Source organism: Canis aureus, chromosome 7 (assembly GCF_053574225.1).
Source record: "Canis aureus isolate CA01 chromosome 7, VMU_Caureus_v.1.0, whole genome shotgun sequence".
NCBI lineage: Eukaryota > Metazoa > Chordata > Mammalia > Carnivora > Canidae > Canis > Canis aureus.
Window position 1 is genome coordinate 52,517,108 of NC_135617.1, and position 20,904 is coordinate 52,538,011.

At 43.6% G+C, this 20,904-nt stretch overlaps 2 protein-coding genes and 1 long non-coding RNA gene across 12 annotated transcripts in view; 1 reads left to right on the forward strand and 2 right to left on the reverse strand.

Moving 5' to 3' along the window:
* The window catches only part of EFHC1 (EF-hand domain containing 1), a 63,307-nt gene extending 56,421 nt beyond the window's left edge, over nt 1–6,886 (reverse strand). For both annotated transcript variants that reach the window (XM_077903677.1, XM_077903676.1), the window contains exon 1: nt 6,728–6,886. In XM_077903677.1, the coding sequence (XP_077759803.1) occupies nt 6,728–6,790 (63 nt within the window). In that variant the 5' untranslated portion in view covers nt 6,791–6,886. The remainder of the gene's footprint in view (nt 1–6,727) is intronic.
* Nucleotides 6,887–11,613: 4,727 nt separating this feature from the next.
* PAQR8 (progestin and adipoQ receptor family member 8) overlaps nt 11,614–20,904 on the reverse strand; it is a 95,366-nt gene continuing 86,075 nt past the window's right edge. For 6 of the 8 annotated variants that reach the window (XM_077903684.1, XM_077903679.1, XM_077903683.1 and 3 more), the window contains one exon: nt 16,046–20,536. In XM_077903684.1, the coding sequence (XP_077759810.1) occupies nt 19,393–20,457 (1,065 nt within the window). In that variant the 5' untranslated portion in view covers nt 20,458–20,536 and the 3' untranslated portion in view covers nt 16,046–19,392. Of the gene's footprint in view, nt 13,338–16,045; nt 20,537–20,904 lie in introns of those variants that run through there. The other 2 variants (XR_013383361.1, XR_013383360.1) reach the window with 2 other exon arrangements.
* Nucleotides 20,456–20,904, forward strand: part of LOC144317381 (uncharacterized) — a 28,902-nt gene continuing 28,453 nt past the window's right edge. The window contains exon 1 of one of the 2 annotated variants that reach the window (XR_013383364.1): nt 20,456–20,802. This is a non-coding gene — a long non-coding RNA (uncharacterized LOC144317381). The remainder of the gene's footprint in view (nt 20,803–20,904) is intronic. The other variant, XR_013383365.1, reaches the window with a different exon arrangement.

The following is a 20,904-nucleotide window of genomic DNA, read 5'->3' on the forward strand; positions in this document are numbered from 1 at the left end:
TCACAGGCCTCATCACAGGCCTCTACTGCAGTGTGCATGTGAGGGGAGAGTGTGCAGCCACAGGAGGACATGCCAACAACCAGCACCTCCCACAGCTGCCAATGAGTCCATAGTTGGCTCTGGCCCTTTACTTCTCTGGCTCCCACTACTATGTGTGTGCCTGTAAATGGCCCCTGCCACTACACAGGCACCCACAGCTGGCACCCTGCAGCCAATCATGTGTATCCCTACCTGCTCCAGCTACCATTACTGCTTGCCCTGGTCCATAACTGCTGGACCTAGAGGTACTGCTAAAGACCCCAACAACCCTTGCAGCCACTATGGACCCCCATAACACCTGTCAAAGACTACACCATTATCAATGCTGTAGACCCCAGTGGCAGGAGCCAAAGAGACATGATGCTCCCCAAATCTGAAACCAGTACCACCACACATCCCTGCACTGGGTGCCCTACACTACTAGGTCCAGGATCACAGCAAGCTTCAGCATTCCTCCACCCATACGGGAAAGTCATCCCTTACCAAATCAATCCATAAAGTCTGGAAGAGGTAGCTGCATCCTCATGTGAAGACACCTATGCAAGATACAAGAATCATGAAGAATCAGGAAAACATGATTCCACCACCTATAGCACTGGCCCCAAAGAAATGGAGAACAAAGAATTGCCTAATGAAAAAATATCAAAATTGTCCTAAAGATGCTCAGAGACCTACAAAAGAACACAGACAATTTAATGATATTGGGAAAACAATAAAGGAACAAAGTGAGAAGTTCAACAAAGAGATAGAAAACATAAAAAAAAAGAACCAAACAGAAATTTTGGAGCTGAAGAATACAATGACTGAAGTGAAGAATTTAACTATAGCTTCAAAGGAAGACTTGAACAAGGAGAAGAAAGAATCTGTAAGCTAGAAGACAAATAAGTTGAAGTTAACCAACTGGAGGAGCAAAAAGAAAAAGGAATGAAAAGGAATGAAGAAAGCCTATCGACTTACATGACACCATCAAGAAAAATCATGTATATATCACTGGACCCTTCTCTAGGAGGAGAAGAGAGAAAGGGGTAGAAAGCTTATTTAAAGAAATAATGGCTGAGAACTTCTCAAACCCAGGGAGAGATTTGGACATTCAAGTTCATAAAGCTATAGGTACTCAAAATTTCAATCTAAAATAGTATTTTCCTGGGGATCCTGGATGGCTCAGCGGTTTAGTGCCTGCCTTCGGCCCAGGGCCTGATCCTGGAGTCCCAGGATTGAGTCCCACATCAGATTCCCTGCATGGAGCCTGCTCTGCCTGTGTCTCTGCCTCTGTCTCTGCCTCTCTCTCGGTGTCTCTCATGAATAAATAAATAAAATCTTAAAATAAAATAAAATAATATTTTCCAGGACACCTGGGTGGCTCAGTGGTTGAGCGCCTGCCTTTAGCCCAGGGCGTGATCCTGGAATCCCAGGATGGAGTCCCACATTGGGCTGCCTGAATGGAGCCTGCTTCTTTCTCTGCCTACGTCTCTGCCTCTCTGTGTGTGTGTTTCGCATGAATAAACAAATAAAGTCTTAAAAAATAATAATATTTTCCAAGACACATAATAATAAAGCTGTCTAAAATCAAAGACAAAGAAAGAATTTTAAAAGCAGTAAAAGAAAAAAACTCCCTTATACAAGGGAACTTCCATCAACTTTCAGAAGATTTCTCAGCAGGGATCTTGCAGGCCAGGAGAGAATGGGGACCATCCATTTAAATGCTAAAAGAAAGAAACTGCCAACCCAGGATACTTTATCCAGATAAAATGTGCTTCAGAAAGAAAGGTAAGATAAAGACTTGCCCTAATAAAATATGAGAGGATTTATCACCACTAAACCTGCCTTACAAGGAATGCTGAAAAAAGTTCTTCAAGCTGAAACAAGAAGGTGTCAATTAGTAATATGAAAATATACAACACATGGGTAAAGGTGAACATATAGTTGGATTCAGAATACCCTAATCCTGTAACATGATGATATGTTCATTTCTTAATTCTAGTATAAAGATTAAAGGACAAAAGTACTGAAACCCTCTCTAGTTCCAATAATTTGTTAGTGGATACAAAATATAAAAAGATGTTAATTTGGGGACATCAAAAAAGCATAAAGCAAGGAGGATAAATAAGGGCAGGATGTTTATACGTGATCAAAGTTGAACTGCTATCAGTGTAAAATAGACATATATATGTTTCACATGAGTCTCATGGTAACCACAAAACAAAAACCTACAGTAACTTCACAAAAAATAAAGAGAAAGAAATCAAAGATACTACTACAACCAATCATCAATTCACAAAGGAAGACAGCAAGACAGAATGAAAGGAACAATGGTACTACAAAGCAGCCAGAAAACAATGAAGTGGCATTAGTAAGTCCTTATCTGTCACTAGTTACTCTAAACGTAAATGAACTGAATTATCCAATCAAAAGTCAAAAAGCTGGATGATTTTTAAAAAAACTCCACAAGATCCACCTATATACTGCCTATACTATAAGAGACTCACTATGGCTTTTCACAGAAAAGCTGAAAGTGAATGGATGGATAAAGATAATTGATGCAAGTGGAAACCAAAGGAAAGCATGGGTAACTTTACTTATATCAGACAAAACAGACTTTATGCCAAAAATGGTAACAAGAGACACAGATGATCATTTTATAATGGTAAGGGGATCAATTAATCAAGAAGCTATGTCAAGTATCTGAAACTAATTTAACACTGTGTGTTAATTATGCTGGAGTTAAAATAAACAAATGGGAAAAAAGATACAATGATCATAAATATATATGCACCCCATATCAAAGGACCTAAATATATTAAAGAAATGACATGACATGAATGAACATGACATGACATGACATGACAAGACCTTACATTCAAAAATCCCTGAAGACTCCACCAAAAAACTAATTAATGAATTCAGTAAAGCTGCCAGATACAAAATCAATATACAGAGAATAACTGTGTTTCTATACACTAACAATGAACTATCTGAAATTGAAATGAAGTAAACAATTCCATTTACAATAGCCTAACAAACAATAGAATACTTAGGAATAAATTTAACTAAGAACATGAAAAACCTATACACTGAAAACTATGAGACACTGACAAAAGAAATTAAAGAAAGTACAAACAAATGGAGAGATATTTTGTGTTCTTTGATTGGAAGAATTAATACTGTTTAAACGTCCACACTATCCAGAGTGATCTACACTCAACGCAATCCTTATCAAAATTCTAATGTAATTTTTCACAGAAATAGAAAAAACAACCCTAAGGGACCCCTGGGTGGCTTAGCTCTTGAGCGCCTGCCTTTGCTCCGGGGCGTGATCCCAGGGTTCGGGGATTGAGTCCCCCATCTGGCTTTCTGCGGGGAGCCTGCTTATCCCTCTGCCTGTGTCTCTGCCTGTATCTCATATAAAAATAAATAAATAAAATCTTAAAAATTAAAAAGAAAGGAGAAACAACCCTAAAATTCACATGGAAACACAAAGACCCAAATAACCAGAGCAACCTTGAGAAAGAGTAAATTTAAGGACATGAAAGACATGTACAACAAAAACTGTAAGACACTGAAAGAAATTAAAGAAGGCACAAACAAATGGAGAGAGATCTTGTGTTCCTGGATTAGAAGAATTAATAGCTGTGTAAATGTCCACACAATCCAAAGTGATCTACACACTCAATGCAAACCTTATCAAAATTGCAATGTCACTTTTCACAGAAATAGAAAAAACAATGCTAAAACTGACATGGAACCACAAAACCCCAAATAACCAAAGCGATCTTGAGAGAGAAGAACAAAGCTGGAGGCATTACACTTTCTAATTTCAAACTATTGTAACAAAGCTAGAGTAATCAAAACTTCATGGTACTGGCATAAAAAGAGACACATAAGTCATGGAACAGAATAGATGGTCATGCATATATGGTCAACTGTCTTTGACAACAGTGCCAAGAATACACAATGGGGAAAGGACAGTGCCTTCATAAATGGTGCTGGAAAAACTGGGTATCCACACAAATGAATGAAATGGGATCCCTATTTTATAGAACTCACAAAAATTAACTCAAAATGATTGAAGACTTGAACATAAGACCTGGAACTGTAACACTCCTTGAAGAAAAAAAGAGGAAAAGCTCCCTGACATTTTGACCATGACTTTTGTATATAATAGCAAAAGCACAGTCAGCAGAAGCAAAAATAAATTAAAAAGCTTCTGTACAGCAAAGGAAGTAATCAACAAAATGAAAAGGCAACCTAGGGAATGGGAAAAAAATATTTACAAACTGTCTTAGTCTGTCCAGTAGTCTAACAAAATACCAGAGGCTGGGTAGCCTCCCTGCCCCTCATAGTCATTATGGTTCACCCTCTGAATGCTTTGAATGTTAGGCACACCTATTTCTTCAGTGCTGAATAAAGATAGTGACCATGTTTTCCAAATTTCAAATAAGGCAAATAGGTTGACACTTGGCCAGTGTATTTAAAATAGAATATAAGACCAAGGCACAGTTCATTTTATATGAAGTAGAGCAACGTATATTCTCAGAGCCTGGCAACTCCAGTCTACACCCTTGTAATTCCCCAAATCGACTCAACCTTGCCTTGTGGGTAACCCACACTCACCAACACCAAATGCTTAGGCTGCTCCTGCACAGGGCAGGAATGTGCCTACATTTTATAACTTACATAGAATGGAAAAGTCACACCGAAGGAAAAGTTCTGATGCCGTGTCTTAATGCAGGGATAATTATGAAGAAGAGACTCAGAATCCAAACTCCCTCACCAAAATTTCAATTTCAATTTCAATTCATCCTCCCAAAGAAAATAGATTACATATTTTTTTTTGGCTTTTTTTTTTTTAGATTACATATTTTATCTTACCTTTATACCCATGGAAAGGAGCTTATAGCTTAAATTATTAAACTATACAAATATAAAGTATTAGTCTCTGATTTATGATAGCTTACTAAATCTCAACATTGATCTTCAAACATATATTTCAGTAGCCAGGTTAAAATTAAAACAAATACTTAATAATTTTGCCAAAGGCTAAGCCATGTCAGGAGGAAAAAATATCAAGCTTTTATTTTTTCCTCTTCAATTTGTCTACAGAACGAAACTAAAAACAGTTAAAGCAGGGAAGGAGCAAAAACAATCTAATCAGGCATCTTTAATTACAATGTTAGAAAAGAATAGGACTAGAAGAAAAAAATAGCTAATCAATTGTGGTTGAAAGACTGGAATGGAATTATCTCCTACAGGGCATGGAGGGATGTTTTGGGACGAAAATAGGCAAGTGTTGGGGTGCATGGGTGGCTCAGGCTCAGGCAGTTATGCATCTGCCTTCAGCTCAGGTCATGATTTCAGGGTCCTGGGATCAAGCCCTGTGTCTGGCTCCCTGCCCAGCGGGGAGGGGAGTCCGGCTTCTCCCTCTGTCTCCTCAGTTGTCCTCTCTCTCTCTCTCTCTCAAATCAAACTTTTTTTTTTTTTTTTTTTTTTTTAAAGAAGAAGCTAGGCGGGCAGCCCCGGTGGCTCAGCGGTTTAGCTCTGCCTTCAGCCCAGGGCCTGATCCCGGAGACTGGGAATCGAGTCCCACGTTGGGCTCCCTGCATGGAGCCTGCTTCTCCCTCTGCCTGTGTCTCTGCCTCTCTCTCTCTCTATGAGTCTCTCATGAATAAATAAATAAAATCTTTTTTTAAAAAAGAAGATAGGCAAGTGTTGAAGATCTAATTTTTGAAGAAACAGCAATTGAGAAGGAATATAAAACAGGGCTGGGGAGAAAGTGGGGCTAAGTTGTAAACAAGTCAGAAGTGCTGAACAGAATAGGGATGGGGCTAGGTAGAAGCATAAATGCTGAGGGTAGAGAATGCATAAAAGAACCTGGTGGAGGGGCGCCTGGGTGGCTCAGTGGTTGAGCGTCTGCCTTTGGCTCAGGGCGTGGTCCAGGAGTCCTGGGATCAAGTCCCGCATCGGGCTCCCTGTGAGGAGCCTGCTTCTCCCTCGCCCTCGCCCTCTGCCTACCACTTCTCCTGCTTGTGCTCTCTCTCTCTGTCAAAATAAATAAAAGCTTAAAAAAAAAAAAAAGAACCTGGTGGAAAGAAGAGAATGAGTGGAAATGATACATATATGTAAGACAGGAAACGGAGCTGGGAGGGGGCGAGATTAGCGGGTCCGGGATAAGGAAGAGGAAGAAGGCGAGCAGGCAATGACGGGCCCGGGGGATGGGTGGGATGGGGCTGCGGGAAGGAGGACGAAGATGCAGGCGGGCCGAGTGGGAGAAGGGGCTAGGCTGGGGGCTGAGGGCGGTCACGAAGGGAGCGGGGCGGAGAGGGGTACAGTGTGGGAGGAAGAGCTGCGGAGGGGCCCGAGCCAGAGCTTGCGCGGAAAAGTGGGAAAACAGCGCTCTGGAGGGAGAGGAGGCAGGGGCCAAGGCGCCGCAGGAGGAAGAACGGGGCCAGGACGCCGAGAACCAAGGAGGCCCAAACACTGCCCGGATGGAGGGAAACAACTAGAGGCTGCAGCGGAGGGCAAAGGATGAGGCTGGAGCGGAGGCCGACGGAACTGCGGGGCGGGCAGAGAAGAGGTGGGGGTCTGCAGGGAGAGCGCGATGTTGGGTAGAGAAGGCAGGTGCACTGCGGGGCGAGCCCTCCGAGGCCTCCCGCGCCGGGGCCGGCTGGGGGCGGGGCACAGAAGTCCTCACCGTGGAGTCCTTAAAGGACGTGCCGGGGAGAAAGGGCAGGCGGTGCACCGGGTTGGACACCATCGCGGCCGCCTCCGCCGCCACCGCCGCCGCCGCCGCCGCCGCCTGGGTCCCGCGTCCGCTTCCTCGGTTGCCCCGGCGACGAGCCGCGTCCGCCCGCCACGCGGAGCTCCATGGCAACGCCAAACATCCGGAGCGTCGCGCGTGGGGGCGGGGCCAGAGGCGCGGGAGCGACGGGTCTGCGCGTGCGCCGCCCGCGGGCCAGCGTTGCGGGGGAGACGTGGGAGCTGGTGGGCGGGGTGGGAGGAGGTGGCTGCAAAGCGGCCGCCGTCGTCGCCGTGACGTCCGGGGGTGGGATCCGGCCCTTAGATGAGTTACAGTTGGGGACGGAGGGGTGGGGGGGAGGTGCTTCCTTCCGTCCACCCAGTCCTCGCCGGCCCCGCCGGCGCCGGGAACTCCAGCCCTGTCTCTTCTCCGGGCCCGATTCTCACTAGAGTGTAAATGGTTGGCTCTGGTTGAAAGTGGCACTCCGTGCTTCTTGGGGGCAGGGGCTGCAGATTATTCGTGGGTGTCGCTCTTGCTCAAGGATGTTCAAAGAACTAATGCACCCGTCTCGTCCCTGCCGTTCCCCCGCCGCATTGTCATTTTCCATCTTCACCACTCTATTCTACGGCCAGCCGCTGCCGCTCTGCAGCCTCTCAGTTCTGGAAGGCTGCGCCTTGCATACTCGCCCCCAGGACGCTCAATATTCGTTGACTGTCAAGCTACAGGATGCTTATCTCAATTCTCCAGCTCTCTATGCCTATTGGCAGCTGCAATGTAAAGATCAGAACCACAAGGGGAAATGCATCTCCTTCAAAGAGCGAACTAAGTCATAAAGAAGCAAACAAAGTAGGGTGAAATAATTGTCAGGATCATAGGTATTCTCACCTTTGGTGATTTTTTTTTTAATTTTTTTATTTATTTATGATAGTCACAGAGAGAGAGAGAGAGGCAGAGACACAGGCAGAGGGAGAAGCAGGCTCCATGCACCGGGAGCCTGATGTGGGATTCGATCCTGGGTCTCCAGGATCGCGCCCTGGGCCAAAGGCAGGCGCCAAACCGCTGCGCCACCCAGGGATCCCACCTTTGGTGATTTTTATAAAACTTGTTTCAATTATTATGCCATAAAAGAAACATAATCCTGTTCCTGAAACATTTTCAGGAAAGAAAGAAAGAAAAAAAAAAAAAACCCTATCTATCAGCACCGAGGAGCTAAAAAAAAAAAAAAAAAAAAGCAAACAAAACCCTAGTGCCCAGACATGGGATTCATTAGGTCTGAAATAGAGCCCAGGAATCTGATTTTTATAACAGCTGTTTCTGATAATGAGCTAGTTTAGGAATATGATAGAGTAGCAAGCCTGACACAAAAGCATAGTGTACGTCATGGGTAGTTTACTGCTAATGCAGACAGCAGCTTTAGCTTTATTGCTGCATGTCAGAGCAAATCCCCCTGTTGGGTTTCCCTAATGGGCATGAACCTCAGGGGGCCCAGGACATGAATCCACTGGTGGCACCTGAAGCAGTTATTGGTGGCTGTCTACCACATCCTGCCCAAACAGTTTTTCTGCTAACCCCTCCCCTCTCTTGACTACTTCTGTTTCCTGTTCTTGTCCTCTCCTCCTCCCCTTTTTTACCTTTAAAATTTTTGTCTGTTTTCTAATAGTACTATAATGCAGGCATTTAAGACTTTCAAAAAAAATCAATGAATTACCATTGTTGAACTTAATAAAAACTTTAAAAGAATCAGTCCACTCCTCTATATCTTAGCCACTGACCTAGGATGCAAGCCAGCTATTCATTTCAAAATGACAAGTTCAACCTTCAAAGAGTGAAGATGTCTCTGTCACTTCTCCCCACCTCATTGATGCTTAGTACCTAGAAACACTGGTAGCTATAATCCTTGCTGACTCTTGATGATAAACTTACATTCTTACCAGTTATATGATCCTGCCTTTCCCTCTATCTTAATAAAACTAAATCCGTGGCACTAGGATACATTTGAAAGAGCCCTTCTGGACTAACTGCATGGTTGCACTTGGGTCTATATTCCCTAGATTGGGTAGGAAAGGAGTTCATGCGGGCTGGATAGGGTAGGTCATGCCTAAGCCCATTGTCCATGTGGTACCTGTTACTATTTGAAGAGTGGCCTCGGCTCAAATGCCTTTCTGTTCCAGAAGCACACACTAGTTAAATGGTTAACTGAGTGTGTTTTAACTGCTTTCAGACCCTAGATATGCATGGTGAGGAAAACCTTTCTTGTTCTATGATCCCCTAAAAATGCCACAACCTCTGAGGAGAGGAAGCCAAGCAGTGTTGCATCAATCCTAAAAAGCACAGGGACAAGTTTGTAAAGAAGGGGGGAAAGAAATAAAGGTAGGGCTTTGGAAAACTGCTTGAACCCTGAGGTTTAGTGTAATGAAGAGTTTATATTTCATTTCTCCCAAATAGGACTCCTCAGCATGGATCACACTTCGGTTTGCACTCACCATTTTTCACTGTGCAATATATAGGAGAGAGCAGGAACCTGACTATCCCTGGCAGCTAAAGTAAAAAGTGCCATGGTCTGAAGGCTGTGCACTAAGCCTGGACTCGGAAGAGCACAGAGACATTGCATGACTTTAGAAGGTGTTTCAAAACATGGAGAAAGAAAAATATGGAAAGATCAATCAGCCAGCAGACCAAACCTGAAAGAGGGCCTCATGCTGGATCATACCTCCCAGGAACTGATAGGAGGCATCTAACTGAAAAGAGTCTAAAATAAAGCAGTTGCTTAAAATAAGCATCTCCTTTTCAGCACTTTCCCGCACTGACTTTACCCAGAATTTGTTTTCAAACCTATAATATTATTCTTCAGGACCTAAAGTCACAGGACATATATTGAGCAGGTGTGTGTGTGTGTGTGTGTGTGTGTGTGTGTGTGTGATAGTGTACAATGATTTTGGGTGCTCTACTTCCCTCTGTTGGATAAAAATGGTACAGCATGGTTTCTGAAAAACTCAATTATACACACCTGTAAGTTTGAAAGTGTTAGGAGTGTGGCTAGTTGCGTGCCCATAGTGGTAAGACCTTGCAGGGGAGTGTCTCTCACTCAGAATGCCAGCTAGAATTCATTTCCACCACTCACTTCTTAGTTTCTGGAATCCGTTATCTAAAAAGAGTACCCAGTCAAGCCACCTCGATCTTTGCAAAGTATGGTAGAAGGAGAGAGAAACATCAAAAGGGATTTCCAAGTAGTTACAGGAACAGATTTAGGACCCCCAGGAAATCTTCATTTGACACAAATTCATACAATTTAGGTTTAGACTGTTTTGGCCTTGCAGTGGGTTCCTGACAGGGATTTAGAAAAACTTGGTTTTCTGCTGTTTTTTTTCTTCCTTAAGTCAAACCCATTCTATGACTTTAGCTGATTCAGTTGGATTTTCTTCTCTCCAAAAAAGCCTACCAAACATTACCTCACAGAGTCAGAGATTTCACAGGTTATAAGCGTCATAAAGATAAGTTCTTTGTTTTGTTCATTGCCATTTTGCTGGATCCCATCACAGTGCTGACACTTCATAAATACTCAACAAACAGTTGTGAAATGATTGCCCGGGTAAATGAGTGAACGACTTGGAGATCACCTAGTATTTTTCAAACTACCAGTCTCCATTAGTCGGTAGTAAAATCAATTTAATGGATTGTGACAACAATCAGAATTTCTTTTATTAAGGAAGAAATAGAATGCAAATTATTGGGATGCATCCCATGTTATAAGGGTAAGAATAATTTACTGAAAAAGTTTTTGAGATAGATACATACACATTCATATTCTGGGTAACTTTTTTCATGGTCACAATCAAAAAACTTGGAAATTGATTGACACCATCCAGCCTATTCATTTTACTGATGAGCAATCCCCATACCAAAAGAGATTAAGAAACTATCAACTAATGACTGGTTCCCAGTTGAATATTTCTTATACTCTACCTCAGTCTTCTTCAGATGGAAAAGATATTCCTCCTGTGGCACATGAGGGATCACTGACCTTGCCATCCTGCTTGTGAGATATCTCTGATCCAATATTTTAATAGTACGGACAAAGAGAAGTATGAGGGCAATGAGGCAGTAATATCTACTATAGTTGTAGATTCTGATTGTGGACAGGCAAGTCCATTAATTCAGGTAAATGGTAACCTTGAAACAATGGGAAAGTATTTTTGGTACCCTCTCTCCCGCTGCATTCCTCAAACACTATTCATTTTTCCCATAGGGAGCATGGAACAGAAAATGAAACACCAGGTTGGGGTATTGAGACCCACAGTCATGTCCTCACTGTGTCATGAATATTTATGTGAGCTTAGAGAACTTACCTACTTGAGATTCTGGGTTTTTTTTTTTTTTTTTCATCTCTAAAATGAGAAGCTTAAACCAGAATTAATGATCGTTAATTGTTTTGAGGTCATGAGGTCATCTTGAAAACCAAGTGAAAGCTATGGATCAAAACATATGCAGAACCCCAGGAAAATAAAATGTGTATTGATCTGTTATGAGTGGAGAGAAATCCCTCCCAAGGGAAGAGAGCTCCCACTCTGGTGAGCTACCTCTGAGAGCCCATGGAAGAGGTTCTGTATAGAACCCACAGCACCCTGCTCCACATGAAGTGATAGAAATACTGATAATTATTACAGTGCTTGCCACTAGTACTTATTGAAGGTGAACTTTATGCTAAGGTATTTTCCCCACAGTACAATTAGTCAGATTCCAAAATGATTTATTCTTGTTGGAAAAAAAAGAAACACTGAGTGGAGATGCTTTGCATGTTTCTATAGTTGTCTTTGAGAAAAAGAAATTGATTTAGTCCAGAGTGGTGCTCAAATTCACTTTAATGAGGAATAGGATATATTTAATAGGTCCTGAAGATGAGGAAGGATTCACTAGAGAAATGTAGGGAAATAATCAAGAATAGTCTGTGGTTCTTAGAGCTGGTTTGAGTCCTTGAAGTTCTTCCAGATGGTCACAGATGGCTTCTGAGACAGACATTTGTAATGTGACTAGGGCTGCATTGGATTTTAGCAAAAAAATACAATTAAGAATTTCACTATCCATACTGCTTCAGCAGTAACAGCCTAAGGACATATGCTTGACCAAAGTGTTTAGAAATGAAAGAAGAACTGCATCTTTAGGTTGATTTCATTTATGAGGGCAAAAAAAATTCACATTACATTTCCTTCCCAATTCTATACTTCTAGTGCACACAATTGGCAGTGGGGAAGCTAGACCAAAAGACCTTCTACATTTACTTTGTTTGGTTGTTAAGAATATGGACTCTGGATTCAAAGACCCAAGTTTCTGTGAGATTGCATTACTTACTGGCCAGGTAGTCCTGGGTAAGTTTACCTAATCTATCAGTTTTCTCATTTGTAAATGGAGGCAACAATATCTATCTCATAGGGTTGTCTGATGGGTTAAATGAAAGAATCTAAGAAAACAGCCTAGCTAAGGACTGGGCAAGGAGTGAGCACTAGCTAATGTGAACTGTTAATGTTATTATTATTCCTAGCTTATAGACCCCAGCCTGGGTGTTTCATTGCATTTTTGCCCAGAGGATTATCCAGAGTCCAAACCACTGTCAGTAGAACAAGGATACATTCAAAGCCTATCTGGGAAGTGGAGGTCAGCATTCAGAGCTGACTTGAGAAAATGCTAAGAATCTGGGAAGAATCCTGCAAGCACCAGAGTGTATCCACAGGAACACAGAGTCCATGTTGCCAGGACCACAGACAGAATAACCTAATGATGATAACCTGGTTTTGTGTAGATTGAAGGACAGGATTTACTCTATTTTCTATGTACAAGGTGATGTGTAATTAGTAATTAATTCGTCCCTGTAGGTAAACAACAACCCTGAGTTTTCTTGAACAGAATTCTTCCCCAGCATACACTGTCCTGAAGTCAGAGTAAGGGCCAGAGTGCTTACAAGGCTCTCACGATCTGTCTGCATCTCCTACTGCCCTCCCTCTCTCCGTTCATGCTGGCCTCCTGCTATTCCTAGTGTGCTCTGGCCTCAGGGCCCTTGCACTTCTTCCCTCAGCCAGGGAGAGAAACAGAGCCGAGCCAAATCCCTTTCCTCTTTGAAATTCCTGATCCTGTTTGAAATTGCACACCCGCCTTGCCCCTCTGGGCTATTCTTCCTTGCTTTCTATTTCTCCTTGGCACCATCCCCTTCTAATAACAGACTGTATAACTTGCTTCTTTAGCTCATCATCTCTCTCACCCCTACCTGCAACCCCTGAATGTAAGCTCCCTAAGGGCAAGGGTTTGTGTGTTTTGTCCATTGCCATATTCCTGGTGCCTAGAACAGGGCTTGGCACCCGGTGGTGTTCGGTGTCTGTGGAGTGGTTGTCAGTGAATCCATATACTCACCAGTTCAGCAGGCTAGGCCTCCCCTCCAGTGAAGGTCTTTCTAGCAGAATACTCTCAGAGGGTTGGCTTCGGGAGAGGCATTTCAAAGGATTCTTTCAACACAAGATAATGTATCATTGGCCTTGTCGCATGAGCCAGTATCTCAGCCACAGCATCATCAAATTCCCTACATAGTGTAATGTCAGAAGGGAGTATAATGTTACTATATTGGTATTCCTGTAAACTGAGCCAGAGACCATTGATTTTGTATTTCATAGCATGAAAGTATTAGGTTGCTTAAAATTTATGGCTCCCAATTTCCATTTTTTTTCAGGAAGCTTTATGTGACACTTCTAATTTACCTATAATTGATGACATCTCACCATACCCTTCTTTTTCCTGTGAAGAGATTTACTTTAGTGGTGGGTCCATGGATTATCATTTTCCTCTATTTTTCTACATTTTCTTTAATAAGCAGATGTTACTTGAAACTGAGAAATAAGGGCTTTTGGGAGACTTTCTGCTAAGACTGTATAACTTTTATAAGGCAGAGAAGAATTTTTTTCGAGTCCCAAAGGTCATATCACTTGTCAAAATCCCAGGAGAACCAATTGTTCGAAGAACTGATAATCCCAGTGAAAGATGAAAGGGAGGGCTTGTATAATCTTGGCAAGATTATCAATACTAGATGTTTCTTATCCAAGGAATCAAAGTATTTTCAAGAAGCTGTGACTGGAGAATGAGATTTGATGTTATACTCTAGGCCAAGTGCCTGCTGCCAATGACCTTTTGGGCTCTGAGAAGATTGTGAGGTGCAGAGAACGCTTTATTTGGCACCAAGGACGTGGTGTGAAGTAAGTCACTTTAACCTGCAAAGAAAACAATACAACCCTAGCTACTGGTGAGGTATTTAGGAACAAAAGTTAAAATGAGATTAGGTTAAAGTATGCCCAATAGTAAAAGTGCTTCACACACTATAAAGGGCTCTGCAAATACTGGGTGTTGATGTCTGAGCCCTGGACTTATCTAAAAAAAAAAAGTGCATTTGAGTTTAAACATTACAACTAATTATGTGACTTTGAACCAATCATTCCACTTTCTTAGTGTATTTCCTAGTTTAGTGGAGATCTTTTTGGCCTTACTTCACACAGTTATTTAGAAGCTTGAATGGATGTGGAAATGTTTTGGAAAGCATAATGCATGATAAGATCTGAGGTGTTACTCTATAGAGTTGATCAATGCCTTTTGGAGTCTAAAATATAGTGCATATCTCTTCCTATGAGATCATGTTAGGTAAGAAAACCCCTTACCTTAGATACACTCTCAAAGTTAATATTTAAATGAATTTTTTTTATTGCAAAGCTTTTCCTTTCATATTATTATTTTTTTTTATGATAGTCACACACACACAGAGAGAGAGAGAGAGAGAGAGAGGCAGAGACACAGGCAGAGGGAGAAGCAGGCTCCATGCACTGGGAGCCCGACGTGGGATTCGATCCCGGTCTCCAGGATCGCGCCCTGGGCCAAAGGCAGGCGCCAAACCGCTGCGCCACCCAAGGATCCCCCTTTCATATTATTTTAATAAAAATTCCTTAAGGGATAAGATGTTTGTTTGTTTGTTTTGCTTTTGTTTTGTTTTGTTTTTTTAAAGGAGGCAGCCAGAGTGCAACATGCTGTTTCCAATACACTAAATCAGGAAGCTGTACTCAGGTTGGAACCCTACATGCCCTTCCCTGAAGGATGGGGCTTTAATTACCTGGGACTTTAATTACTGCCTGTGGAAATATAGGGCTCCTCTGTGTCCAGATGTGTCAAGATGTCTGAGACTGAATTAAACACTAGAGGACAGTGTAAAGGGCTAGAGAAGCAATGGAAGTAGAGTTGAAGTGACCATACGTGACAACCTTTTTAGTGGGAGAGATGTTTCTAGCCTCTAGGGGCCAAAGGGAGAGAGCTCAATCCCTTTGAAAATGTTCTGGCACAAAGCAAGTCCCAGCCTCCCCTGGGTTTGGCCGGCCATCTGGCCCATGGATTGTGACTAGGACCAAGATCTAGAGGGGGATCCTCTGATACTATACAACATGGGAAGATACTGGTTCTCATTTAGCATTGTGAAAACTCTCTGTGGAAGGGTCCCTGCTCCCCCCACCCTCACTGTAGTATCTCCAGAATCAACATGGGTACCTGCTACCAATAGGTGCTCATAAATACTTGATGAATAAGTAACTGAAGAGTGGTTAAACCATTAACAGTGACAACAGAAGCATTTGCAAACTGCCTATGGCCCCTGTTGATCATAAAAAGGGTTTGGGCAAGGGGTATATCCATAATTCTATCAGTGGCGCCTCAAGCCAGACAGCTGCTGTTTTCTTACTGCTATGATAGTATTATGGCCCAAAGCTGGAGCAGTTTGGAGAATGACTTTTTTTCACAGCTATGAAACCTAACAGGCTACAAAATCCTTTGGTTGATAGGTGCCACATTTCACAACACGTCCATTATAGTAGCTGTTATAGTATAATTATAATTCATAATTTTTGTATTTAAGAAATGCAACTCATAAATTCAAAATTTTGGAATCTTTAACACTATTTTCCAGGAAAGTAGAAGAATTTATTCAATTAGATGGAAATCCTCAGAAAAATCAACTCTACAGCTTTTGGAGGGGGGAGAGGGGGCGATGGCATTAATGATCTTTTCACAAGTGGGGATTTACGGCGCATGTGTATGTATTTGGGGGCCTGGGGTATGGAGATTTTTAAAGAGCTTGTACTTTTCTACTTCTAGGTGGATATAAAGTGTCCTGATCTCCTCCTGGCAATGTTTGTCTAAATAAAACCTTTCTATAAGGTAGGCCTTATCAAAGAAACAAGATAGCTGTTGACAGTACAACAATCCATATATACAAAATCTGTTTAATGGTCATTCATGTTAGTAGATTTATATAAACAGAAAACAGTTCCATTTTTTCTTTAAGAAGCAATCAAGCAAAACACTAGGACCAATACAATTAATAGCTCAAAGACTTGGATACAATGGCCACGCAGAGTAAGACATGAGCGCCATCTGGAGGATCCACTTGAAACTACAGTGCAGCATCTGAAGAACCTGTGAAGTATTAAGGTACCATTTGTGGATAGGAGTTAGGAATGAGCTACCTTTATGCCACAACCTGAACTCCTATTATTTCAAGCTTCCACGAGAGGACTGAGAATATTGTGACTGAGTGAAGTGCTTTTAGCAGAGATGGGAAATGAAATTTTAACATCTGAGGAGTACTGACGTTAGCTCATTAGTAAATATAAGTCAGAAGTACTAGGCAAGAGGGAAATTGGTAAATGAGTCCCAACCCGCTGTATCCTGATGCCCCATCTCCTTGCCCTGAGTAGGGCCTCATACAAATCCATCAGAATTTTTAATCACAAGATATAAATGACTCATAGTTTAGGTTTTCCAGAGGCATTTACATTTTAATATAGAGAGAGAATGGGGAGAATCTCCAGATGTCACCTGTTGGGGAGGCTATGGTGGAGCAAAACAATCACCTCCTATAGCAAATACTTAATTCTTTTAAATAAACTAGGCCTGTTCCTTGCTGATACACTCATTTTAATGAAAATGTTCTAAAAGGGAACTTAATCACTCAAAAGTGTGAGGAGTTTAAAACATTTGCATTTTCTATGTTTATATATTTCTAACAAGACACTGATTATTCTATTTATTTGTCTGTTTGGTTTTTTTTAAGATACTGGTATTTTAATGAGATACCTAGTCCCCAAAGCTGTCAAATAGCTCTGGTGAAAAACTTGATTTTTAAAAAACTTCCTATCACTTGAAGGACCAATACCTGTGTATATTAAAGTGATAATTTCATGGCAATATCTTAGAGCGTAGTCTATCTGAACTTGTCACAGACTGTTTAGAGTGTGTCAACTGGCCTTAGTCTGTCGACTGCATGTGAAGATCAATGTTGCTGTCCTATTTCCTATTTTCTAAAAAAATACCTGCATATGACCGGAAAATCTCTGTCCATCAGGACCATCACTATATTCAAGAGCCTGACTTACACCTTCCTCCCAACTTTTAGAAGAATAAGGCCTTTGAATCCATAAAAAGGAACATTTCAAACATTTTCTAGTCTTCATTTTAAAGTGACCCTCTTCTTGTGATGTGTTTGTACAACTCCAATTCCCTTGTTTAGTTCAACTGTCTTCAGTTTTGCCAACTTTATTTGTGATGAATTTGGCCTAGACACCAGAGGCTTATGTAAGTAAGACACCTGGGTAGCACAGAATTTCAGATATTTAAATATTAATAGGGAAATCCATCTAGGAAATCCACATAGCAGACAAGACATATACTTTCTTGATACGAAGATTATAGGAAAGCTTCAGTTGAGGTTGTATATTTTTTTAAATTTGTTTTGCCAAGATGCAGATCGATAGTATCTTTTCTTTCTTTTTTGTTGACAGTGTCTTTTGATAGATAAGTAATTTTGGTTTTCTGACATTTCTTTCACCCACTGGTTCAAATCAATGAATTCTTTTTTTTCTTATCCCAATAACCCAAAACTGAAAACTCCATATTTTATATATATATATATATATATATATATATATATATATATATAAAGGTGTTCATATGTTTCCATTTATAAGGCATAAAATCCACAAATCTCTGAGAAAGGAAGAAAACAAAGACCTGAAGATAACAAAATAACCTATTAATAGTTTCATCAAACTGGAGTGAAAACAAAGTACCTCCCTTTGTAGTAAAAGGGACCTTATACTGATAGGAAACAGCCTCTGAGAAGACTCCTATGGCTCCTCTGTCAACACACCCCCCTTCACTGGAATAATAAGTATATAAATCAGTCCTCAGAGAGGGCTATGTGACCAGAGCACATCAATCACTAGTACCACTTATCCCATAGAAGCTACGGGGCAACAGAAAATCCTAGCTACAGGGCACCTTGTTCACCATTCTTACCCAAAGGAGCCTTCAGGGACCAACCCATAGTGAGCACATATGCTCATCTGTCCTGGGGCTTGATTAAGGAGTTATCTCTAAGTTGAAGCATAACCTCCCGCCTGAGGACCCTGAACTAGGATAGTTACGTGGGTCCTTTACGTGGTAGCATCTAGTCAAGGGGTTGGACCCTGGGTTCCTCTTGAAATAATCAGATCCCTAGAAGGACCAGAACCAATTCACTCTATTAGGGTTTTGGGGTTTTTTTTTTTTTTTTTTGGTCTTTTAGAAACATACTGCATACTGGTTCAAATCTGGAGAAGATTGCCTAGTGCAAGCCCCAGATTTTCTGGCCTGCAAGGCAGCCCTAATAGAGCTCAAGTACTGCAGTCCACAGGTATAATAAAACAGAAGGGTCTGGTGACACAAAACATTATCCATGGTTGTTGGCTGGGCATCCTGATGGCTCTTGGCACTGTACTTTCTAGTACCGTTTGGTATCATAGGAGAATAAGCTTCCTGAAAATGTCCACATGGATCCAAGCATTTCCTGGAAATAGGACTGCTTCATAGTCCTCTATATTACCATGCAAGGTACAGATGGGAGTGAGTGCACTGTAGAAAAAACAGCCAGGCAGAAGTCATCCTGAGAAAAGGGTCAGTGTCAGAGAGGGCGAGAGAGGAGGGACCAGAAATCAGACGAAGCGAATAATTCATTGTCTAAGGGTTTCACTGAATCATCTTGAAGATTCTGACTTCTCCACCCTGGACAATCTGAAAGCCAAATGAAATCAAGTTCTTGGGACAGCTTACTCAATCAATCACCAAAGACCAACATAGTACAGTGGCCATTCCAATTCGGTGTGGACCAGCCACGCACTTACTTTCCAGTCCAACTCTATCATCCCTTTAGCTCCAGGACTTGCCCCCCTGGAGGCCACAGTCAGAATTCCACTAAAATTTCAGGCAGAATGATCGTCCTTAATTCAGTGTCCCATGAATCCCAGCCCACGTCCCTTCCTTTCCTGTATCTTGTAAGGCTATGACACGGAAGGAAAAGTAATACTCCTTTTGTTAGCAACAACCGTTAACAACGAAGTTCTTGAATCCTTTGGCTTTCCAATGCCGCAGCACACCCTTGGAAATGTGTGTTAATTTAAAAGCGACTCGTAAAAACAAAAAGTCAACTCCTACTGCTGTACTGAGTTCCCCATCCCCCCCGCCCCTCCAGAATCTCCACAGGCTGCCTCCACGCCTCACCCCACCTGCCAGCCTCAGGAATCTTTCTTGGTCAGTCTGGCCTTGACTTTGTGTCTCAGGAGGGCCGCAGTGGCCGCGCTGCAGGCCGCCAAGAAGAAGAAAGACAGGCAGGCCATGTAGACAGACAGGGGGCTGTGGCGCTGCAGAAAGATCTCCTGCCGCCCCTGGTAGTCCAGGAGGATGGCCTCCAGCTGGGAGAGTGTACAGACAGACAGAAAGGCGTGGAAGATCTGATGCCCGTGGCCCACGATGTCACAGGAGCCCGGGAAGTACTTCTCGGGCACCGGGCAGGAGAAGAAGTAGGCGCTGACCAGGAAGAAGAGGATCTGGAGGGTGTGGTACCAGGCCGCCTGCTCTTGGCAGCCAGCCAGGTGGCACAGGGCCACGCGGTGCGCCACGGGGCTGATGTCCAGGACGAAGGCCAGCCCCGCCGGCACCACCTGACACAGCTTCCTCATGACCGGGTAAGGCCTGCGGTAGCGGTATTTGGCGTAGCAGCAGCCGGCGCAGGACAACCAGCCGCAGAAGGCGGCGGCCGGCAGGAAGAAGAGCCAGAAGAGCTCGTACCAGGCCTGGTCGGAGCTGTAGAAGAAGTGCGCCAGCGCGCTGCCGTACTGGTAGACGCTCACGCCCACGTAGTCCACGAAGTAGAAGGTGTAGTGCGACAGCTCCGACTTGGACTGCAGCAGGTGGGCCAGGAGGCTGCACGTGAGGTACGTGAGGGACGACAGGATGAAGAGCAGCAGCGGCAGCGAGCGCGTGGCGGCCCACGGCAGGGCCTCGGCCTCGGCGAAGGCCCAGAACCGCAGGAGCACGGCCAGGGCGGCCAGCAGGTGCGTCCACACGTTGACCACCTCATTGTGCTTCTGGAAGAGGCTGAAGAAGTAGTAGCGCCACTCGTGGCCCGTGGGGCGGTAGCCGGTGCGGATGTAGGGCTCCCGGAAGAGCTGCGGCACGTCGGTCTCGGGGACGGTGCAGGGCATCTTGGGAAGGCCGTCCTCCAGCAGCTTGGGCAGGCGGCGCAGCTGCTGCCCGCTCACCGACAGCGTGCTCAGGCGCTCCAAGATGGCGGTCGTCATGGCTGCGGGCGCGGGCGCGGGCGCGGGCGCGGCCGTGCGGAGGACGCGGAGGACGCGGAGCACGGGGCTGGGCGGCGACCTGCGGAGAACACAGGAGAATGGCACACCGGGCGCCTAGGCCGCGAGGGCAGCCCGGGAGCGCAGCTTCCCTGGGCCTCACGTTCGCGTCATCTGCACGCGGTGAGGGGGACCAAGAGCCCTTCCCACCCGACACGCGACACGCGACACGCGACACGCGACACGCGAAGGTTGCGGTTTCCTCTCTGGGGCCCACCGCAGCGTGAAGCGAAGTCCCATCTTGTAAGATGGCGCTGCTAGCCAGCCTGGTTTGCTCATAGCCACCGGGTAAGTGAGGGTGCCCTTAGAGGCCTCCAGCTTCCCTAGAGGTCATTAAGATGTAGTCATTAGGGACGCCTGGGAGGCTCAGCGGTTGAGGGGCTCAGGTCA